Raw genomic sequence first — 18,910 nt, 5'->3', positions numbered from 1 at the left:
CATCAAAGTGTACAAAAATAGTCAGCATTTCAGAATTCATTAAACTGGAATGGAAATAACCTGGTGAAGCCACAATATGGGACTACTCACATGCGAAACAGCAGAAGCAAGAAGTGATAGACACAGCTAAGTGATCCCACAAGCAATGGATCAAATCTCAGCTCTGCAATCCTGCCACATCCAGTTCATGAATGGTGGTGGATGATTAAACAACTCACTGGAGGAAGAGGCTGTGTAATGAGGTCAGGAGCTGAGTGGCCCTGGTGGAACCCAAATTAGGCATCACTGAGCAGGTTATTGCTGAGCAAGTGCTGCTTGATAACACTGTTGATGACAACCTCCATTATGAGGAGCTGGACATTACCTGACTGGCATAAATGATTACGAGACAGTGAGTTCTGCAGATGCTGGAGATCAGAGTTGAGAGTGTGGTGCTGGAAAAGCACAGCAAGTCAGGCAGCATCCAAGGAACAGGAGAGTCAACGTTTCAGGCCGGAGCCCTTCATCAGGAATGAGGCTGGGAGCCTCGAGCATGGAGAGATAAATGGGAGGAGGGGGTGGGGCTGGGGAGAAGGTAATTGAGAATGCAATAGGTGGATGGAGATGGGGGTAAAGGTGATAGGTCAGAGAGGAGGATGGAGCAGATAGGTGGGAAGGAGGATTGACAGGTGGGACAGGTCATGAAGGCGGTGCTGAGCTGGAAGGTTGGAACTGGCGTAAGGTGGGGGGAGGGGAATGAGGAAACAGGTGAAGTCCACATTGATCCCCTGGGGTTGAAGGGTCCCGAGGCAGAAGATAAGGCGTTCTTCTTCCAGGCATTGGGTGGTGAGAGAGTGGCGATGGAGGATGCCCAGTACCTGCATGTCCTCGGCAGAGTGGGAGGGGGAGTTGAAATGTTCAGCCACGGGGCGGAGGAGTTGGTTGGTGCGGGTGTCCCGGAGGTGTTCTCAAAAGCGCTCTGCGAGAAGGCGTCCAGTCTCCCCAATGTAGAGGAGACTGCATCAGGAGCAATGGATACAATAAATGATGTGTAAGGTCCTGGGGAGTGTTGCAGAACAAAGACCTTGGAGTGAGGTTCATAGCTCTTTGAACGTAGAGTCACAGGTGGATAGGATAGAGAAGAAGGCGTTTAGTATGCTTCCCTTTATTGGTCAGAGTATTGAGTACAAAAGTTGGGAGGTCATGCTGCAGCTGTACAGTACATTGGTTTGGCCACTTTCGAAAATTGTGTGCAATTCTGGTCTCCTGCCTATCGGAAGGAAGTTGTGAAAATTGAAAGGGTCAGAAAAAAATTCCAAGGATGTTGCCAGGGTTGGAGGATTTCAGCTATAGGGAGAGGCTGAATAGGCTGGGGCTGTTTTCCCTGGAGCGTCAGAGACTGAGGGGTGACCTTATAGAGGTTTAGTAAATCATGAGGGGCATGGATTGGATAAATAGACAAAGTCTTTTCCCAGGGTGGGGGAGTCCAGAAGTAGAGGGCATTGGTTCAGGGTGAGAAAGGAAAGAGACCAAAGGGGCAACTTTTTCATGCAGAGGATGGTACGTGTATGGAATAAGCTGCCAAAGGAAATGGTGGAGGCTGGTACAATGACAATATTTAAAAGGCATCTGGGTGGGTATCTGAATAGGAAGGGTTTGGAGGGATATGGGCCGGGTGCTAGCAGGTGGGACTAGATTGGGTTGGGATATTTGGTCAGCATGGCTGAGTAGGGCCGAAGGGTCTGTTTCCGTGCTGTGATTCTCTATGACTGTAATTGTCTCCAGGAAACGTGACAGAATACACATTCTTTATCCCTAATTGCCCTTGAAAATTGAGGCCATTTCAGGGGGCAGTTAAAAGTCTCCCACATTGCTGCAGGTCTGGGGTAGATAAGGGTGGCAGGTTTGATTTCCTCCTCTAAAGGACATGAGTGAACCAGATCAGTCTTTATAAGTCATCATTTGTTCAAGTGAATTTCAATTTTAGTCGATACAGTAGGATTTGAACCCACAACTCCAGAGTAACCTCTCTGAACTACTAGTTGAGGGACATTATCACCACCTCGCCCACGGTCTCAGTGGATGGGTGAAGCAGGCTCAACATTCATATTCAAAAGACGATTGCACACATTTTTGAAAGAAAAACAATTACAAAGTTATTGGATTCCCTAAGTATGGAAACTGGCCCTTCAGCCTAACAAGTCCACATTGACCCTCCGAAGTGTAACGCATCCAGACCCATTCCCCTGGCCTGTCTTTACCCCGACTAATGCACCTAACACTATGGGCAATTTTAGCATGGCCAATTCACCTGACCTTCACATCTTTGGATTGTGGGAGGAAACCAGAGCACCTGGAGGAGAATGTGCAAACTCCACACGATCGCTCAACACAAACCTGGATCCCTGGCGCTGTGAGGCAACAGTGCTAACCACTGAGCAACCGTGCCACCCATCATTATAGGGAGAGATCAGAGAAGTCACCTGTCATTTTTATCTTTCTTGAACTGAAACCCATGCAAAGTAGCTCGATTCTGCCACCTTGTTCTATATTCTCCACCAGAGGAAACAGATTCTCTGTCTGCACCCTATCAAACCCATAATTGTCTGAAATGCCATTGCAATTCCTTTCCCCTTTCTAGCCTCGGTGAGCTACAAGCCCAAACCAAGCAGCAGGCCTCATGTTTTTTAACTATTCATTTAAAGTAGAGACAGCCAACTCAATGCTCCCTTCAGGTTCTCCTTCAATGCTACTACAGAAATCCCCTTATACCCGCGGGGGATACATCCCAAGACCTAACACGGAAGGCTGAAATCGCACATAGTAGCCAAACCATTCACTTCAATAGAAAATTTACCTTCCCGGTCGTCTCCTGGTCACTGGTTCTGGAAGGTTCCTTATAATATGTTCGGGCCATGTTAAAATGTGGGTAATTGAAACCGCGGAAAAAGATTCCACAGACATAGGGGCTCGCCCTGTATTTTTAAGTAATGGCACTAGCTCACCTTTCCCAGTTAAGACAATGTGCTGCTCAGTAGAGGCATGGCAATGCTAGCTGAGGTCCAGCCACCCACCACTCATACTGTACAATGTCTGCACAGACTGAGTACCAGGGTATCGCATTTAGCTCTGATCATAGGGAAGCAGGAGGACTGCATGCAATGCAGATTCACCAGAATGCTACTGCCACACAAAAAAAACTTTAAAAATCTGAGGGCAGTTGTGGCTCATCGAGGCCATAAAAGGGGAATGGGGGCTGCGTTGTTTCAGACAATTATAGGGTTTGGTAGGTGCCGAGAGAGAATCTACTTCCTCTGGTGGACAATAAAGAGAAAGGTGGCAGAACCTTAAAATTACAACAAGGGCTGACACTAGGAGAGACCTCCTCACACGGAAGGCAATAGAAAATTGGAACCCTCTCTGTCCCAAAAGGTCATTGAGCTGGGGAGAAATCAAAAATGTCAAAACTGAAATTGACAGAATTCGTTAATGAAGGGAACCAAGATTCTGGAGCCAAAGCAGGGAAATGGAGTTAGGAGACAGACCAGACATGGTCCTTGAATGTTAGAACAGGTTCAAGGTTGCTGAATGGTCTTACTCCTTTCCCTTTGAGTGTAAAGTGATGCTCTGTTTTTCAAAGGCCAGCACACTAAAGGCACTGAATGATTCACTTCTGATGTGTGATCCCACTTTGACCCATTACATTATAATAGAGCTGGTTTGAAAATATTCACCATCCAGAAAGTACCTTGTATAATAACATCATCGTCCAGGTATATCACCTTTTCATGATCACGAATAAGATATGGAATGAAGTATCGGACAAAGTTGAGCTGAAATAGAAAGACATTCTGTCAAATGACAACACTACATGAAAGTAACCGAAGAAAGATCACCTGGAAAAACATGAAGCAAGTCAGGATTATTGTGAAACAGATCAGGAAAAGCAGGAAGAAAACTGGGATCACTGTGAATCAGACTGGGATCATGGTGAACCAGATTGGGATCACCGTGAACCTGACTGGGATCACCGTGAACCAGACTGGGATCACCAAGACACAGACTGGGATCACCAAGACACAGACTGGATCACCGTGAACCAGACTGGGATCACCGTGAACCAGACTAGGAACACCGTGAAGCAGACTGGGATCACCATAAACCAGACTGGGATCACCGTGAAACAGATTGGGATCACCGTGAAACAGATTGGGATCACCATGAAACAGATTGGGATCACCGTGAACCAGACTGGGATCAAGGTTAGATCTCATGGGCGGCACGGTGGCACAGTGGTTAGCACTGCTGCCTCACAGCGCCTGTAGACCCGGGTTCAATTCCCGACTCAGGCGACTGACTGTGTGGAGTTTGCACGTTCTCCCCGTGTCTGCGTGGGTTTCCTCCGGGTGCTCCGGTTTCCTCCCACAGTCACAAAGATGTGCGGGTCAGGTGAATTGGCCATGCTAAATTGCCCATAGTGTTAAGTAAAGGGGTAAATGTAGGGGTATGGGTGGGTTGCGCTTCGGCGGGTCGGTGTGGACTTGTTGGGCCGAAGGGCCTGTTTCCACACTGTAAGTCTAATCTAAAAAAAAAAACTAGCCATTTAGATACAGAACTGGCTCGAAGGTAGAAGACAGAGGGTGGTGGTGGAGGGTCGTTTTTTCAGACTGGAGGCCTGTGACCGGTGGAGTGCTACAAGGATCGGTGCTTGGTCCACTACTTTTCATCACATAAATAATTTGGATGTGAACAGAGGAGGTATGGTTATAAAGTTTGCAAAGGACTAAAATTAGGGGTTTATCGGACAGTGAAGAAACTTACCTCAGAGTACAATAGGAACTCAATCAGATAGTCTGATGAGCCAAAGAGTGGCAGATGGTGTTTAATTTAGATAAATGCGAGGTGCTGCATTTTAGAAAGACAAATCAGAGCAGAATTTCTACACTTAATGGTAAGATCCTGGGCAGTGTTGCTGAACAAGAGACCTCGGAGTGCAGGTTCGTAGCTCCTTGAAAAAGGAGTCACAGGTAGACAGGATAGTGAAGTAGAATTTGGCATGCTTTTTTTTAATTGGTCAGTGCATTGAGTATAGGAATTGGGAGATCATGTTGCACCTGTACAGGACATTGGTTCGGCCACTGTTGGAATGTTGTGCATAGTTCTGGTCTCCCTCCTATTGGAAGCTCTTGTGAAACTTGAAAGGGTTCAGAAATGATTTACAAGGCGTTTGCCAGGATTGGAGAGTTGGAGCTATCGGGAGAGGCTGGAGTTGATTTTCTTAGAACACCAAAGACTGAGGGGTGACCTTATAGAGGTTTATAAAATTACGAGAGACATAGATAAGGTGAATATACAAGGTGTTTTCCCCAGGATAAGGGAATCTAAAACTAAAGGGCATAGGTTTAAGGTGATAGGGGAAAGATTTAGAGTCATAAAGATGTACAGCACTGAAACAGACCCTTCAGTCCATCTCATCCATGCTGATCAGATATTCCCAACCCAATCTAGTCCCACCTACCAGCACCTGACCCATATCCCTCCAAACCCTTCCTATTCATATACCCATCCAGATGCCTTTTCAATGCTGCAATTGTACCAGCCACCACCATTTTCTCTGGCAGCTTATTCCATACACGTACCACGCTCTGCGTGAAAAGGTTGCCCCTTAGGTCTCTTTTATATCTTTCCCCTCTCACCCTAAACCTATACCCTCTAGTTCTGGACTCCCCCATTCCAGGGCAAAGACTATTTATCTTTAAAGGGGCCTAAGGCACAACGTTTTCATACTAAGGGTAGGGTGTGTATGGAATAAGCTGCCAGAGGAAGTGGTGGAGGTTGATACAATTACATTTAAAAGACATCTGGATGGGTATATGAATAGTAAGAGTTTAGAGGGATATGGGCCAAGTGCTGGCAAATGGGACTAGATTAGGTTAGGATATCTGGTGGGCACAGACAGGTTAGACCAAAGGATCTGTTTCTGTGCTGTACGTCTCTATGATTCTGTCACTATGACACTGTGAACCAGACTGGGATCACTCAGGCAGATTGGAATCACTGTGAAATAGATTGGGATCAGTGTGAAGCGGATCTAAAACACTGTTCCTGTGCTGTACATTGTATTGAAATGTATAATGTATTTCAATCAACCTTCCTGTATCTAAGTTAATGACAGAAGATGAGAATGGAATGCTTGTTAAGAACACTGGAAAGATGGAAGCTGGGCGGTGACCTTATAGAGGTCTACAAAACTATGAGAGACATAGATATGGTGGATAGTCAGAGGCTTTTTCCCAGGATGGAAAGGTCAACTTCAAGAGGGCACAAGTTAAAGGTGAGAGGGGGAAAGTTTAGGGGAGGTGTGTGGGGAAAATTTTTCATGCAGAAGGTGTGGGTGCCTGGATTGCACTGCCAGTGGAGGCAGGCATGTTAGCAACATTTAAGGCATATTTTGATAGATACATAAATGGGAGGTGTACAGAGGGACAGAAGCTGTTCATGGACAATAAGTAACAAGTCTAAATAAGGATTAGGAATCATTGCAGGCTTGGTTCCTGTGCTGTATTGTGTTGTATTGTATCTTATATTGTACTGTATAATGCATTTCAATCAACCTTCCTGTGTCTAAGTGATAACGGAAGATGAGAACTGAATGCTTGTTAATTCTGTATTCTTTGCAAGTAATTGGTTTTATTATCTAAGACAGAAGAATGGCAGGGCAGCTTCGAATCTCAGGGTGTTTAGGACAAACTTTCTCTCTTTGACGGTTGTGTATATTTGAATCTCTCTATCTTGGAGGACAGTAGAGGTGCAATCATGACATTGTTTTAAGCCAGAGGTAGACAGATTCTTCCTAGCTAATGGGTTATTGTGGGTCAATGGGAATGTGGAACTCAAATAACAAACAGATCAGCCATGATCTTATTGAATAGCAGGAGAGGCTTGATGGGCTGAATGGCCTATTCTTAATTTGTGTCTTTTGAGGAACATGTTAAATAAATCTGTAACAACGCTGTAGGCACTGCAGGGTGTCCCAGGGATTCATCCCCATCCTGTTAATCTGAGCTCGAATCATGTATACTTACAGGTTGTAGTAACTCGGGTCTCGCTGAGTCTGGCCTTACTTTCCCCTGCAGCACAGCAGCATTGAATTCCATCACTCTGTAGTGGATGCCTTTCAGCTTTGTGTTTTCAATCCACTTGCTAATGCAAAGTAGGGGGGTAGTGGAGAAAACATAATTAACCTGTTTATCCATCTGAAGGAATAATGATGAGTGGAGGGGAGCACACAAAAATCAATGCCATAAGAAGGTGGGGAACTCTTGGTATTAAGTTTCAATAGACAATAGACAATAGGTGCAGGAGTAGGCCATTCTGCCCTTCGAGCCTGCACCGCCATTCAATATGATCATGGATGATCATCCTTAATCAGTATCCTGATCCTGCCTTATCTCCATAACCCTTGATTACACAATCCTTGAGAGCTCTATCCAACTCTTTCTTAAATGAATCCAGAGACTGGGCCTCCACTGCCCTCTGGGGCAGAGCATTCCACACAGCCACCACTCTCTGGTGGATGCTGCCTGACCTGCTGTGCTTTAACCAGCAACACATTTTCAACTGAAGAAGTTTCTCCTCATCTCTGTCCTAAATGGTCTACCCCGTATTTTTAAGCTGTGTCCTCTGGTTCGGCACTCAACCATCAGCGGAAACATGTTTCCTGCCTCCAGAGTGTCCAATCCTTTCATAATCTTATATGCCTCAATCAGATCCCCTCTCAAGGGTATACAAGCCTAGATGCTCCAGTCTTTCAGTGTAAGGTAATCCCGCCATTCCAGGAATTGACCTCTTGAACCTATGCTGTACTCCCTCAATAGCCAGAATGTCTTTCCTCAAATATGGAGACCAAAACTGCACACAGTACTCCAGGTGTAGTCTCACCAGGGCCCTATACAGCTGCAGAAGAACTTCTTTGCTTCTATACTCAATTTCTCTTGTTATGAAGGCCAGCATGCTGTTAGCCTTCTTCACTACCTGCTGTACCTGCATGCTTACTCTCATTGACTGGTGTACAAGAACACCCAGATCTCTCTGTACTGCCCCTTTACCTAAGTTGATTCCATTTAGGTAGTATTCTGCCTTCCTGTTCTTGTCACCAAAATGGATAACCAAACATTTATCCCCATTAAACTGCATCTGCCATGCATCTGACCACTCACCTAACTTATCCAGGTCACCCTGTAATTTCCTAACATCCTCATCACATTTCACCCTGCCACCCAGCTTAGTATCATCAGCAAATTTGCCAATGTCATTGCTAATACCATCTTTTATATCATTAACATATATTATAAAAAGCTGCGGTCCCAGCACTGATCCCTGTGGTACCCCATTAGTCACCGCCTGCCATTCGAAATGGAGCCGTTTATCACTACTCTTTGTTTCCTATCAGCCAACCATACCATGCACCCTAAGTTTACTCACTAACCTCCTACGTGGGACTTTATCAAAAGCTTTCTGAAAGTCCAGTTGCACTACATCTACTGGATCTCCCTCATCCATCGTCAGAGTTACATCCTCAAAAAATTCCAGAAGATTAGTCAAGCATGATTTCTGCTTCATAAATCCATGCTGACTCTGACCTATCCTGTTACTACTATCCAGATGTGTCATAATTTCATCCTTTATAATAGACTCCAGCATCTTTCCCACCACTGAGGTCAGACTAACTGGTCTATAATTTCCTGCTTTCTCTCTCCCACCTTACTTAAAAAGTGGTAGAACATTAACCACCCGCCAATCCGCAGGAACTGATCCTGAATCTATCGAACTCTGGAAAATAATCACCAATGCATCCACGATTTCTCGAGCCACCTCCTTCAGTACCCTGGGATGTAGACCATCAGGCCCCGGGGACTTATCAACCTTCTGACCTAACAGTCTCTCCAACACTAATTCCTAGCAAATATAAATTCCCTTCAGTTCAGGTCCTTCAGCCACTGTTACCTCAGGGAGATTGCTTGTGTCTTCCCCAGTGAACACAGATCTGAAGTACCAATTCAATTCTTCTGCCATTTCTTTGTTCCCCGTAATATATTCCGCTGTTTCTGTCTTCAAGGACCCAATTTTAGTCTTAACTATTTTTTTGCCTTTCACATACCTAAAAAAACTTTTACTATCCTCCTTTATATTATTGGCCTGTTTACCTTTGTACCTCATTTTTTTCTTGCATATTTCCTTCTTAGTAATCCTCTGTTGTTCTTTAAAAGCTTCCCAGTCCTCTGTTTTCCCACTTACCTTTGCTATGTTATACTTTTTCTCTTTTAACTTTATATGTTTCTTAACTTGCCTCGTCAGCCACGGCCACCCACGCCTCCTAAGATCTTTCTTCCTTTTTGGAATGAACTGATCCTGCAACTTCTGTGTTATACACAGAAATATCCGCCATTGTACCTCCACTGTCATCCCTGCTAAGGTATTGCACCATTGCACTTTGGCCAGCTCCTCCCACATAGCTCCATAGTTCCCTTTATTCAACAGAAATATTGTCACTTCCGACTGTACCCTCTCCCTCTCAAACTTGCAGATTGAAGCTTATTGTATTATGGTCACTACTTCCCAATGGCTTCTTCACTTCGAGGTCCCTGACCAATTCTGGTTCGTTGCACAATACCAGATCCAGAATTGCCTTCTCCCTGGTCGGCTCCAGCACCAGCTCTTCATTAGAACGTATCTCCATTCATCCCACTAAACCTAAACAGCAGGCTTACATTTATGTTACATTCAGAATCATATTGAAAGTCTATGGATTATTATAATGTTTTTGGAGTAGCAAAGTGAAATGTTTCCTCCAATTTATCAGGATTCCAACTTGTCAAGGCCATTTGACTCAGTCATTTGATTTCCACCTCATTTCGACCTACCACAGAATCTATTTCTTGCTTAGTGTGGTCTGACCATCAGGATATAAGGGGCTATAACTGGGTGCATGATGTGACAGGATGGGGGTCAATCCTAGGCGGCATTGTGGCAGAGTGGACTGCCCACTTAGTATAAAACCTGCCTGATTTTTAGCGATCAAATTAAGATTACATCAAATTCACTGGGCAGAAACAGGCCATTCAGCCCATCAATCCATGCACACATTTTTCTTTACTCTTTCGTGAGATATGGGCATCATTGGCAAGGCTAGGATTTATTTACCATCCTTAATTGCCCCTTGAACAAAGTGCATAGTTAAAAGTCAACTGCAGAGCTTGAGTCAGGAGTTACATATAGGCCAGACCACAAAAGGATGGCTGGTTTCCTTCCCTAAAAGCCTTAATGAATCAAACATGTTTCCTTTCTGGCAATTGGCAGTGGCTACATGGAAGACATTAAACTAACTTTTAATTCCAGATTTTTATTGATTTCGAATTTCACCATCTGCCATGGTGTGGTCCGAACTAACCTCCCCACACCACGAGCCCAGGGTTCGGGATTACCGCTGCAGTGCCATTTCCACAATGCCACTGTCTCCGCGTGTATCTGAATCCACTTTGTCTTCATCCCTCGGGGTTTGAGTACTTCTATCAAGTCTGCTCTCAACTGTCTATGCTGTAAGGAGAACAATCCCATCTTCTCCAATCTCTCTACGTCACTGACATCTTAATTCTTGGACCAATCAATCTGTCTTCTCTAAAACTTTCGGGGCCTCCTTGAAATGTTGTGTTAAGTTCTGGGCACCATAATCCAGGTGAGGCTGGACAGGTTTATCTTAGCTTCCTTGCTTTTGTTTTATCTAGGGCTGTAAATGGAGAAGTCCAGGATCCCAAATGCCTCCTACATTTTGACGAGTTGAGAATCCAAACCCCAAAGCCTCTCGTTTGCCTTTTGCACTTGCATCCTTTTTCTTTGCTCTTCCTAGCAAAATGTAAGGTGGTTATGAGTTTTAATTTAACAAGTATATCCAACAAATAGTTGTGCCTTCTTGCCACTATCTAAAGGCTTTACAGGTTGTTCCCCTATAAAACACTTTTCCTCAATTGGCTGTAACGCGATTGGTGAATTGGGGAATTTGTTTTAAAACGTGAACTCCCATTGGCTATTATGCGATTCTGTGAGATCACGAACAAAGGAACCTGAGGAGATGGAATGGCTTCTATGTGAGTGGATACAAGATCAATCGAAAAACGCCATCTGGCTCCACTATTCTCCCCATAAAACAGAAAGCCTTATCTATTTATGAGGACCTCAGGAAAATAAGCTGAAAATCCTGCAATGTGCCTTCCTTCAGTGCCAGTAGTGGCTGGTTTGCCGGATTTAAGAAATGCTAGCTTTTCATAATGTGAAGTTATGTAGCGAAGCTGCCAATGCAGACAAGGAATGTGCATCAACATTTCCTCCCATGGTGAAAAAAAATGATTGAGGAAGAATCAAATCTGCACCCAGAACTGCGCTTGAAAGTAATGATGCTGCTGATAATGACCCCCAGCCCCTATCTCACTACAGTTCTATCCTATAATTCAGAAACCCCTTGATGTGTTAAATTTACTGTATTATTATATGATTTTAAAAATTACTTAGACTGTGTTATCATTTGTGTTGAACTAACTACCATTTTTGTTTCAATTTTTGCTGGCGTATTTGGTGGTCTGCCCCCAACCCTGTTTTAAACATAGCCCCTGTTATTTTTGTTGCACAATTTTCTATAACACAAGGTCGTACCACGTTATAGCAGAACAGACTGTATTTTCCTTATAACCTCTGTAAAGGATCTATGGTTATCTTCAACTTGTTGTCTCCCACACAGCAGTCCCATCACCAATAGGCAAAACCATCAATCCTTCAATTTTAAAACAAGACCTGAATTAATATGTCTTAACGACTATCTTACCTAATATGAACGAGAGAGTCCCTCAGTGTAATTATGTAGAAAATGATATCAGCATTAGTGTTGCTATAGATGCTGTTGATTGTTGCAATTGTTCCACCCAATCGGTCTTCAGCAGCACAGATTATAATTGGGATCACATCATTGGGAGCGGAAACATCATCAGTAGCAGGAACATTGCTCTGTTTCATGGTATGGCCTGTCGTGTGGACAGTTGGAGACTCAGGTTCTTCAGCTGAATAGTGAGTGTAGAGAATTAGATTATTGAAAAGCAAGAGAGGGCGACTGTCATTGAACAATTACCACAAGACAGCAGAGAAATATTCATTTCAGAACCTGCAAGCCAGGATCCTACATCAACTAACCTTGTAAGAATATTCTTTCTCCCTCATGCATTTATCCAACTTCCCCTTAAATACATCTTGAGATTTATTGGAAAAAGACCACATTTTGTCAAAGCTTTATTCCTTTCGCACTCACCAGGACAATTCACAAGAATACAAAAGTAAAGGGGAAAACATGTTTAGGGTGGATGAGAAAAGAATGCTGATTGATTGGCAATAAACATCTTTTTTATTGCTAAACCCAAATGTGCAGCATTTCATTTTTGTGATTTAGCAAAAGACCACCTCATTAAAAAACAAAAATAAAAATCTAATCACGATCTATCAAGCCAGATTTCAGTCTGGGATCGGAGTTATCTAGTAATATCGCAGCTGGATCATAGCAGGAACAGTGATGGTGAGGGGGATTGGCACCATTCCCTGCAGCAAACACCGGTTGTGATTTCTGCCAGGGCCAGGATTTGGGACATTCGCTTTAGACTAGAAAGGAATGTGCAATGGTAACATAGGGGTCAATGGTTATGGTCCAGATAGGTACTTACAATGTAGATCGAACTGGGAAAGAGATTTTATGTAGAAAGTAAGAGAAGCGAGGCATTAAATAAAGAATAATCTGGATTATTACCTGAACTGTGTGCAAGTTGGCATCAGTACAAAATATTAGAGAGATGAATATATCGCTTGAAGACTGGTGTGGAAGAGTGGGTTCACCAATACTGGGAAAAGTGGAAGCTGTACCATTGCGATGGTCTATACCTGACTATGCTGGGGCTAGTGTTCTTGTGAACTGCACAAATGGGGAAATAGAAGGTTTCAGATGGAATGTGGGCGGCACGGTGGCACAGTGGTTAGCACTGCTGCCTCACAGCGCCTAAGACCCGGGTTCAATTCCCGACTCAGGCAACAGACTGTGTGGAGTTTGCACGTTCTCCCCGTGTCTGCATGGGTTTCCTCCAGGTGCTCCGGTTTCCTCCTACAGTCACAAAGATGTGCGGATCAGGTGAATTGGCCATGCTAAATTGCCCGTAGTGTTAGGTAAGGGGTAAATGTAGGGGTATGGGTGGGTTGCGCTTCGGCGGGTCGGTGTGGACTTGTTGGGCCGAAGGGCCTGTTTCCACACTGTAAGTAATCTAATAGTGGGGCAAGGAATCAGATGCAAAAACAGCTTGTCTATCAAAGAGTAGAGACAACATAAGAGAGGAAAATAGTGATATGAAGAATTAGGAGCAGACACTGGCAGTAAGAGGGCAGAGGGAAAACACCTAGAATATACCTACAAGACCAAATGTTACAAAGAAAAGGACAAACCAAAATTCTGTATCTGAATATGTGTAGCATTCATAACAATGTACATGAATTGATATCATAGAATTAAATAAATCAGTAACGATCTGATAGCCAATATAGAGACATAGCTTCAGGATGACAAAGATTGGGTGTTCAATATTAAGGAGTATATGACAATCAGCTTAAACAAAACACTAGCTGAAGGTGGAGAGGTAGCATTGTTAATCAAAATGACATTCATGCAATAATTAGAGCATTGGATATAGAATTGGGTTGCATGGAGACAAGGAATATTCAGGGAAAGAATTAACTTGTGGGATCGACAATGCTCTCTACCAGTAACCACAAGTGGGACAAATTAGACAAGAAGAAATATCGTGTGCTTGTGATAATGGGACAGCAATAATCATGGGTGATTTTAATCTACATGTAAACTGGAAAACCCAAATGGGCAATAGTAACCTGAATGAAGAGTTCATTGAATGCTTTTAAGATAATTCTGAGAGTTCCCATCTTCTGGAACCAACCAGAGAACAGGATACGCTCGACTTGATATTGTGTAATGTGACAAGATTAATTTTTCTTATTGATTCACAGGATGAGGGCATCGCTGGATAGATCAGCTTTTATTGTCTGTCCCTAACTGCCCAGACTCAACCACATTGCTGTGGGTTTGGAGTTACATGTTGGCCAGATGATGTAAGGATGGCAGATTAATCCCCTAAAGGAAATTAGTGAACCCCGGATGGATTTTTCCCACAATCAATAATGGATTCATGGTCTTTATTGGACTCTTAGTTTATTGATTGAATTTAAATCCCACAGTCTGGGAGTTGAACCTAGGTCACTGGAACATTACCTGGTTTCATAGTCCACTGATAATACCATGAGACCATCACCTTCCCTAATTACCACAGAGTAAACCCCCAGTTAGCAGCAACCACAGTATGGTGGCATTTTACATCCAGCTAGAAAGGAAGAAAATTGGGACTAAAACTAATATTTTAAACCCCAAACAAGGCAATTACGTGGATTTCCAAAGGCATTATATAAGAATCATAGAATCACAATTTTATGGTGCAGTAGGAGGTCACTCAGCCCATCATATCTACTCCAGCTTTTTAAATGAGCATTATGACCTGGTTTTTCTGCCTTTTTCCTGCGTGTTGTTTTTATTTAAGTAATCACCCAATGTCCTCTTGAATGCCTGAATTGAACCCGCCTCCACCACATTTCCAAGCAGAGCACTCCTACTCGCTGTGTGAAAAAATTTCTCTCATCACCCTTGCTTTGTTTGCAAACCACATTTAATCTATACCCTCTTGTATACCCTTTTTATGAGCAGGAACAGCTCTTGTCCAGCACACTCAAAATTTTGAAAACTTTTATCAAAGCTCCTCTCAGCCTTCTCTCCCTGGAGAAAAGTCCCTACTTCTTCAATAAATCCGAATAACCAAAGGGACCCATCCCTAGAACCATTCTTGAAAGTCAGTTCTGCATTCTCTCCAGTACGTTCACATCCTTCATATAATGCGGTTCCCACAACTCTATGCAAAACTCTCAGCTTAGGTGATGGGAGGAAAGGCACAGTAGCTAAATGCACAGGTAACACCGAACAGGTAGGCAATTATATTGTGAAGACATCTTCCTCTGTAGATTTGCTCTCCAGGTTGGTGTCGATTTTTTTTTTCCTCTGTACAAACTCCTTCTCTAAACAGGTACCTCTCAAAGATTTCTGACTAGCAGCCTACATCTGTTGGTCTTTTGGCAGCTCTCATTAATAGCTATGGCTTATATTTTAAGTTTAATCAAGAGATTTATCTCCAAAAACATACAATCAAGAAAGAATCCACTATACCCACTACTGCAGCCTCTCTCATAAGTCAGTCTAAGAGAGAGGCTGCAGTAGTGAGTATAGTGGATTCTTTCTTGATTATGTGTTTGGAGATAAGTCTCTTGATTAAACATAAAATATAAGCCATAGCAATTAATTTAACCTGGGGCAGTGTTTGTAGAGGAATAAGACGGTGTTATTTTCTGGGTGTGTAGATTGTGAAGGAGCAAAAATGGCCTTTGCAGTGATATGCACTTCTTGTCAGATGTGGGAGTTTAAAGAGAGTTTAAGGGTTATTGCAGATTATATCTGCCATAAAATGCTGTTGGATGCGAATCTTATCAGGTCGAGTGGATCGGTTGGAGAGACAGATAGAAGAGGTGAGGAATTTGCAACAGCAACAGTATGTGATGGATGGCAGTTATAGGAAGAGAGGGAAGTCTCAGATACAGTCACATAGATGGGTTAACTCCAGGAAGGGAAAGAGAGGTAGGCAGCTAGTGCAGGAGGGTTAATATCATTTATTGTATCCATTGCTCCCGATGTAGTCTCCTCTACATTGGGGAGACTGGGCACCTCCTAGCAGAGTGATTTAGGGAATATCTCCGGGACACCCGCACCAATCAACCACACCGCCCTGTGGCCCAACATTTCAACTCTCCCTCCCACTCTGCCGAGGACATGGAGGTCCTGGGTCTCCTTCACCGCCGCTCCCTCACCACCAGACGCCTGGAGGAAGAACGCCTCATCTTCTGCCTCAGAACACTTCAACCCCAGGGCATCAATGTGGACTTCAACAGTTTCCTCATTTGCCCTTCTCCCACCTCACCGCAGTTCCAAACTTCCAGCTCAGCACTGTCCCCATGACCTGTCCTACCTGCCTATCTTCTTTTCCACCTATCCACTCCACCTCCCCCCCGACCTATCACCTTCATCCCCTCCCCCACTCACCTATTGTACTCTATGCTACTTTCTCCCCACCCCTACCCTCCTCTCACTTATCTCTCCACGCTTCAGGTTCTCTGCCTGTATTCCTGATAAAGGGCTTTTGCCCGAAACATCAATTTTACTGCTCCTCAGATGCTGCCTGAACTGCTGTGCTCTTCCAGCACCACTAATTCAGAAGCTAGTGCAGGAGTCTTTTGTGGATATACCCATTTCAAACAGGTATTCTGTTTTGGAAAATGTAGAGGATGATGGATTCTCAGGGGAACGTAGCACAAACAGCCAGGTTTCTGGTATTGAGACTGACTCTAATGCAACATGGGGTACGTTGGCTTCCAAGAGATCAATTGTGTTAGGGGATTCTGTAGTCTGAGGTACAGACAGACGTTTCTGTGGCCAGCAGAGAAAAAGCAGAATGGTGTGTTGTTTCTCTGGTGCCAGGATCAAGGATGTCTCAGAGAGGGTGCAGAATGTTCTCACGGGGGAGAGGGGCCAGCAGGAGGTCATTGTCCACATTGGAACCAATGATATTGGAAGGGAAAAGGGTGAGATTCTGAAGGGAGATTACAGAGAGTTAGGCAGAAATTTAAAAAGGAGGTCCTCAAGGGTAGTAATATCTGGATTACTCCCAGTGCTACGAGCTAGTGAGGGCAGGAATAGGAGGATAGAGCAGATGAATGCATGGCTGAGGAGCTGGTGTATGGGAGAAGGATTCACATTTTTGGATCATTGGAATCTCTTTTGGGGTAGAAGTGACTTGTACAAGAAGGAAGGATTGCACCTAAATTGGAAGGGGACTAATATACTGGCAGGGGGGATTTGCTAGAACTGCTTGGGAGGATTTAAACGAGTAAGATGGTTTGGGGGGGGGGGGGGCGTTGGGACCCAGAGAGATAGTGAGGAAAGAGATCGACCTGAGACAGGTATAGCTGAGAACAGAAGTAAATCAAACAGTCAGGGACAAGGTAGGACTAATAAATTAAACTGCATTTATTTCAATGCAAGGGGCCTAACAGGGAAGGCAGATGAACTCAGGGCATGGTTAGGAACATGGAACTGGGATATCATAGCAATTACGGAAACATGGCTCAGGGATGGGCAGGACTGGCAGCTGAATGTTCCAGGATACAAATGCTACAGGAAGGATAGAAAGGGAGGCAAGAGAGGAGGGGGAGTGGCATTTTTGATAAGGGATAGCACTACAGCTGTGCTGAGGGAGGATATTCCCTGAAATATATCCAGAGAAGTTATTTGGGTGGAACTGAGAAATAAGAAAGGGTTTGATCACATTATTGGGATTGCATTATAGACTCCCCAATAGTCAGAGGGAAATTGAGAAACAAACTTGTAAGGAGATCTCAGCTATCTGTAAGAATAATAGGTTAGTTATGGTAGGGGATTTTAACTTTCCAAACATTGACTGGGACTACCATAGTGTTAAAGGTTTAGATGGAGAGGAATTTCTTAAGTGTGTACAAGACAATTTTCTGATTCAGTATGAAAAGGTGCAAAGCTTGACCTACTCTTGGGAAATAAGGCAGGGCAGGTGACTGAGGTGTCAGTGGGGGACCACTTTGGGGCCAGCGACCATAATTCTATTCGTTTTAAAATAGTGATGGAAAAAGATAGACCAGATCTAAAAGTTGAAGTTCTAAATTGGAGAAAGGCCAATTTTGACGGTATTAGGCAAGGACTTTCGAAAGCTGATTGGAGGCAGATGTTCGCAGGTAAAGGGACGGTTGGAAAATGGGAAGCCTTCAGAAATGAGATAACAAGAATCCAGAGAAAGTATATTCCTGTCAGGGTGAAAGGGAAGGCTGGTAGGTATAGGGAATGCTGGAAGACTAAAGAAATTGAGAGTTTGGTTAAGAAAAAGAAGGAAGCATATGTCCAATATAGACAGGATAAATTGAGTGAATCCTTAGAAAAGTATAAAGGAAGTAAGAGTATACTTAAGAGGGAAATCAGGAGGGCAAAACGGAGACATGAGATAGATTTGGCAAATAGAATTAAGGAGAATCCAAAAGGTTTTTACAAATATATTAAGGACAATAGGGTAACTTGGGAGAGAATAGGGCCCCTCAAAGATCAGCAAGACGGCCTTTGCGTGGAGCCACAGAAAATGGGGAAGATATTTTATGAGTATTTTGCCTCAGTATTTGCTGTGGAAAAGGATATGGAAGATATAAATTGTAGGGATATAGATGGTGACATCTTGCAAAATGTGCAGATTACAGAGGAGGAAGTGCTGGATGTCTTTAAAAGATTAAAGGTGGATAAATACCCAGGATCTGATCAGGTGTACCGAGAACTCTGCGGGAAGCCATAGAAGTGATTGCTGAGCCTCTTGCTGATATATTTGAATCATCGATAGTCACAGGTGAGGTTCCAGAAGACTGGCAGTTGGCAAACGTGGTGCCACTATTGAAGAATGGCGGTAAAGTCAAGCCAGGAAACTATAGACCCAGTGAGCCTGGCCACGATGATGGGCAAGCTGTTGGAGGGAATCCTGAGGGACAGGATGTACATGTATTTGGAAAGGCAAGGACTGATTAGGGATAGTCAACATGGCTTTGTGCGTGGGAAATCATGTCTCACAAACTTGATTGAGTTTTTTGATGAAGTAACAAAGAAGATTAATGACGGCAG

General features: G+C 43.8%; 1 protein-coding gene across 1 annotated transcript in view; it reads right to left on the bottom strand.

Moving 5' to 3' along the window:
* Window positions 1-18,910, bottom strand: part of glt8d2 (glycosyltransferase 8 domain containing 2) — a 45,905-nt gene that overhangs the window by 11,451 nt on the left and 15,544 nt on the right. Inside the window, exons 4-6 of the mRNA XM_060839246.1 lie at window positions 11,855-12,086; window positions 7,065-7,182; window positions 3,728-3,812 (exon numbers count right to left, since the gene is read on the bottom strand). Of these exons, the coding sequence (XP_060695229.1) occupies window positions 3,728-3,812; window positions 7,065-7,182; window positions 11,855-12,086 (435 nt within the window). The remainder of the gene's footprint in view (window positions 1-3,727; window positions 3,813-7,064; window positions 7,183-11,854; window positions 12,087-18,910) is intronic.

Source organism: Hemiscyllium ocellatum, chromosome 19 (genome assembly GCF_020745735.1).
Source record: "Hemiscyllium ocellatum isolate sHemOce1 chromosome 19, sHemOce1.pat.X.cur, whole genome shotgun sequence".
NCBI lineage: Eukaryota > Metazoa > Chordata > Chondrichthyes > Orectolobiformes > Hemiscylliidae > Hemiscyllium > Hemiscyllium ocellatum.
The sequence above is the reverse complement of the archived record's forward strand: the minus strand, read 5'-3'. Positions and strand labels throughout refer to the sequence as shown.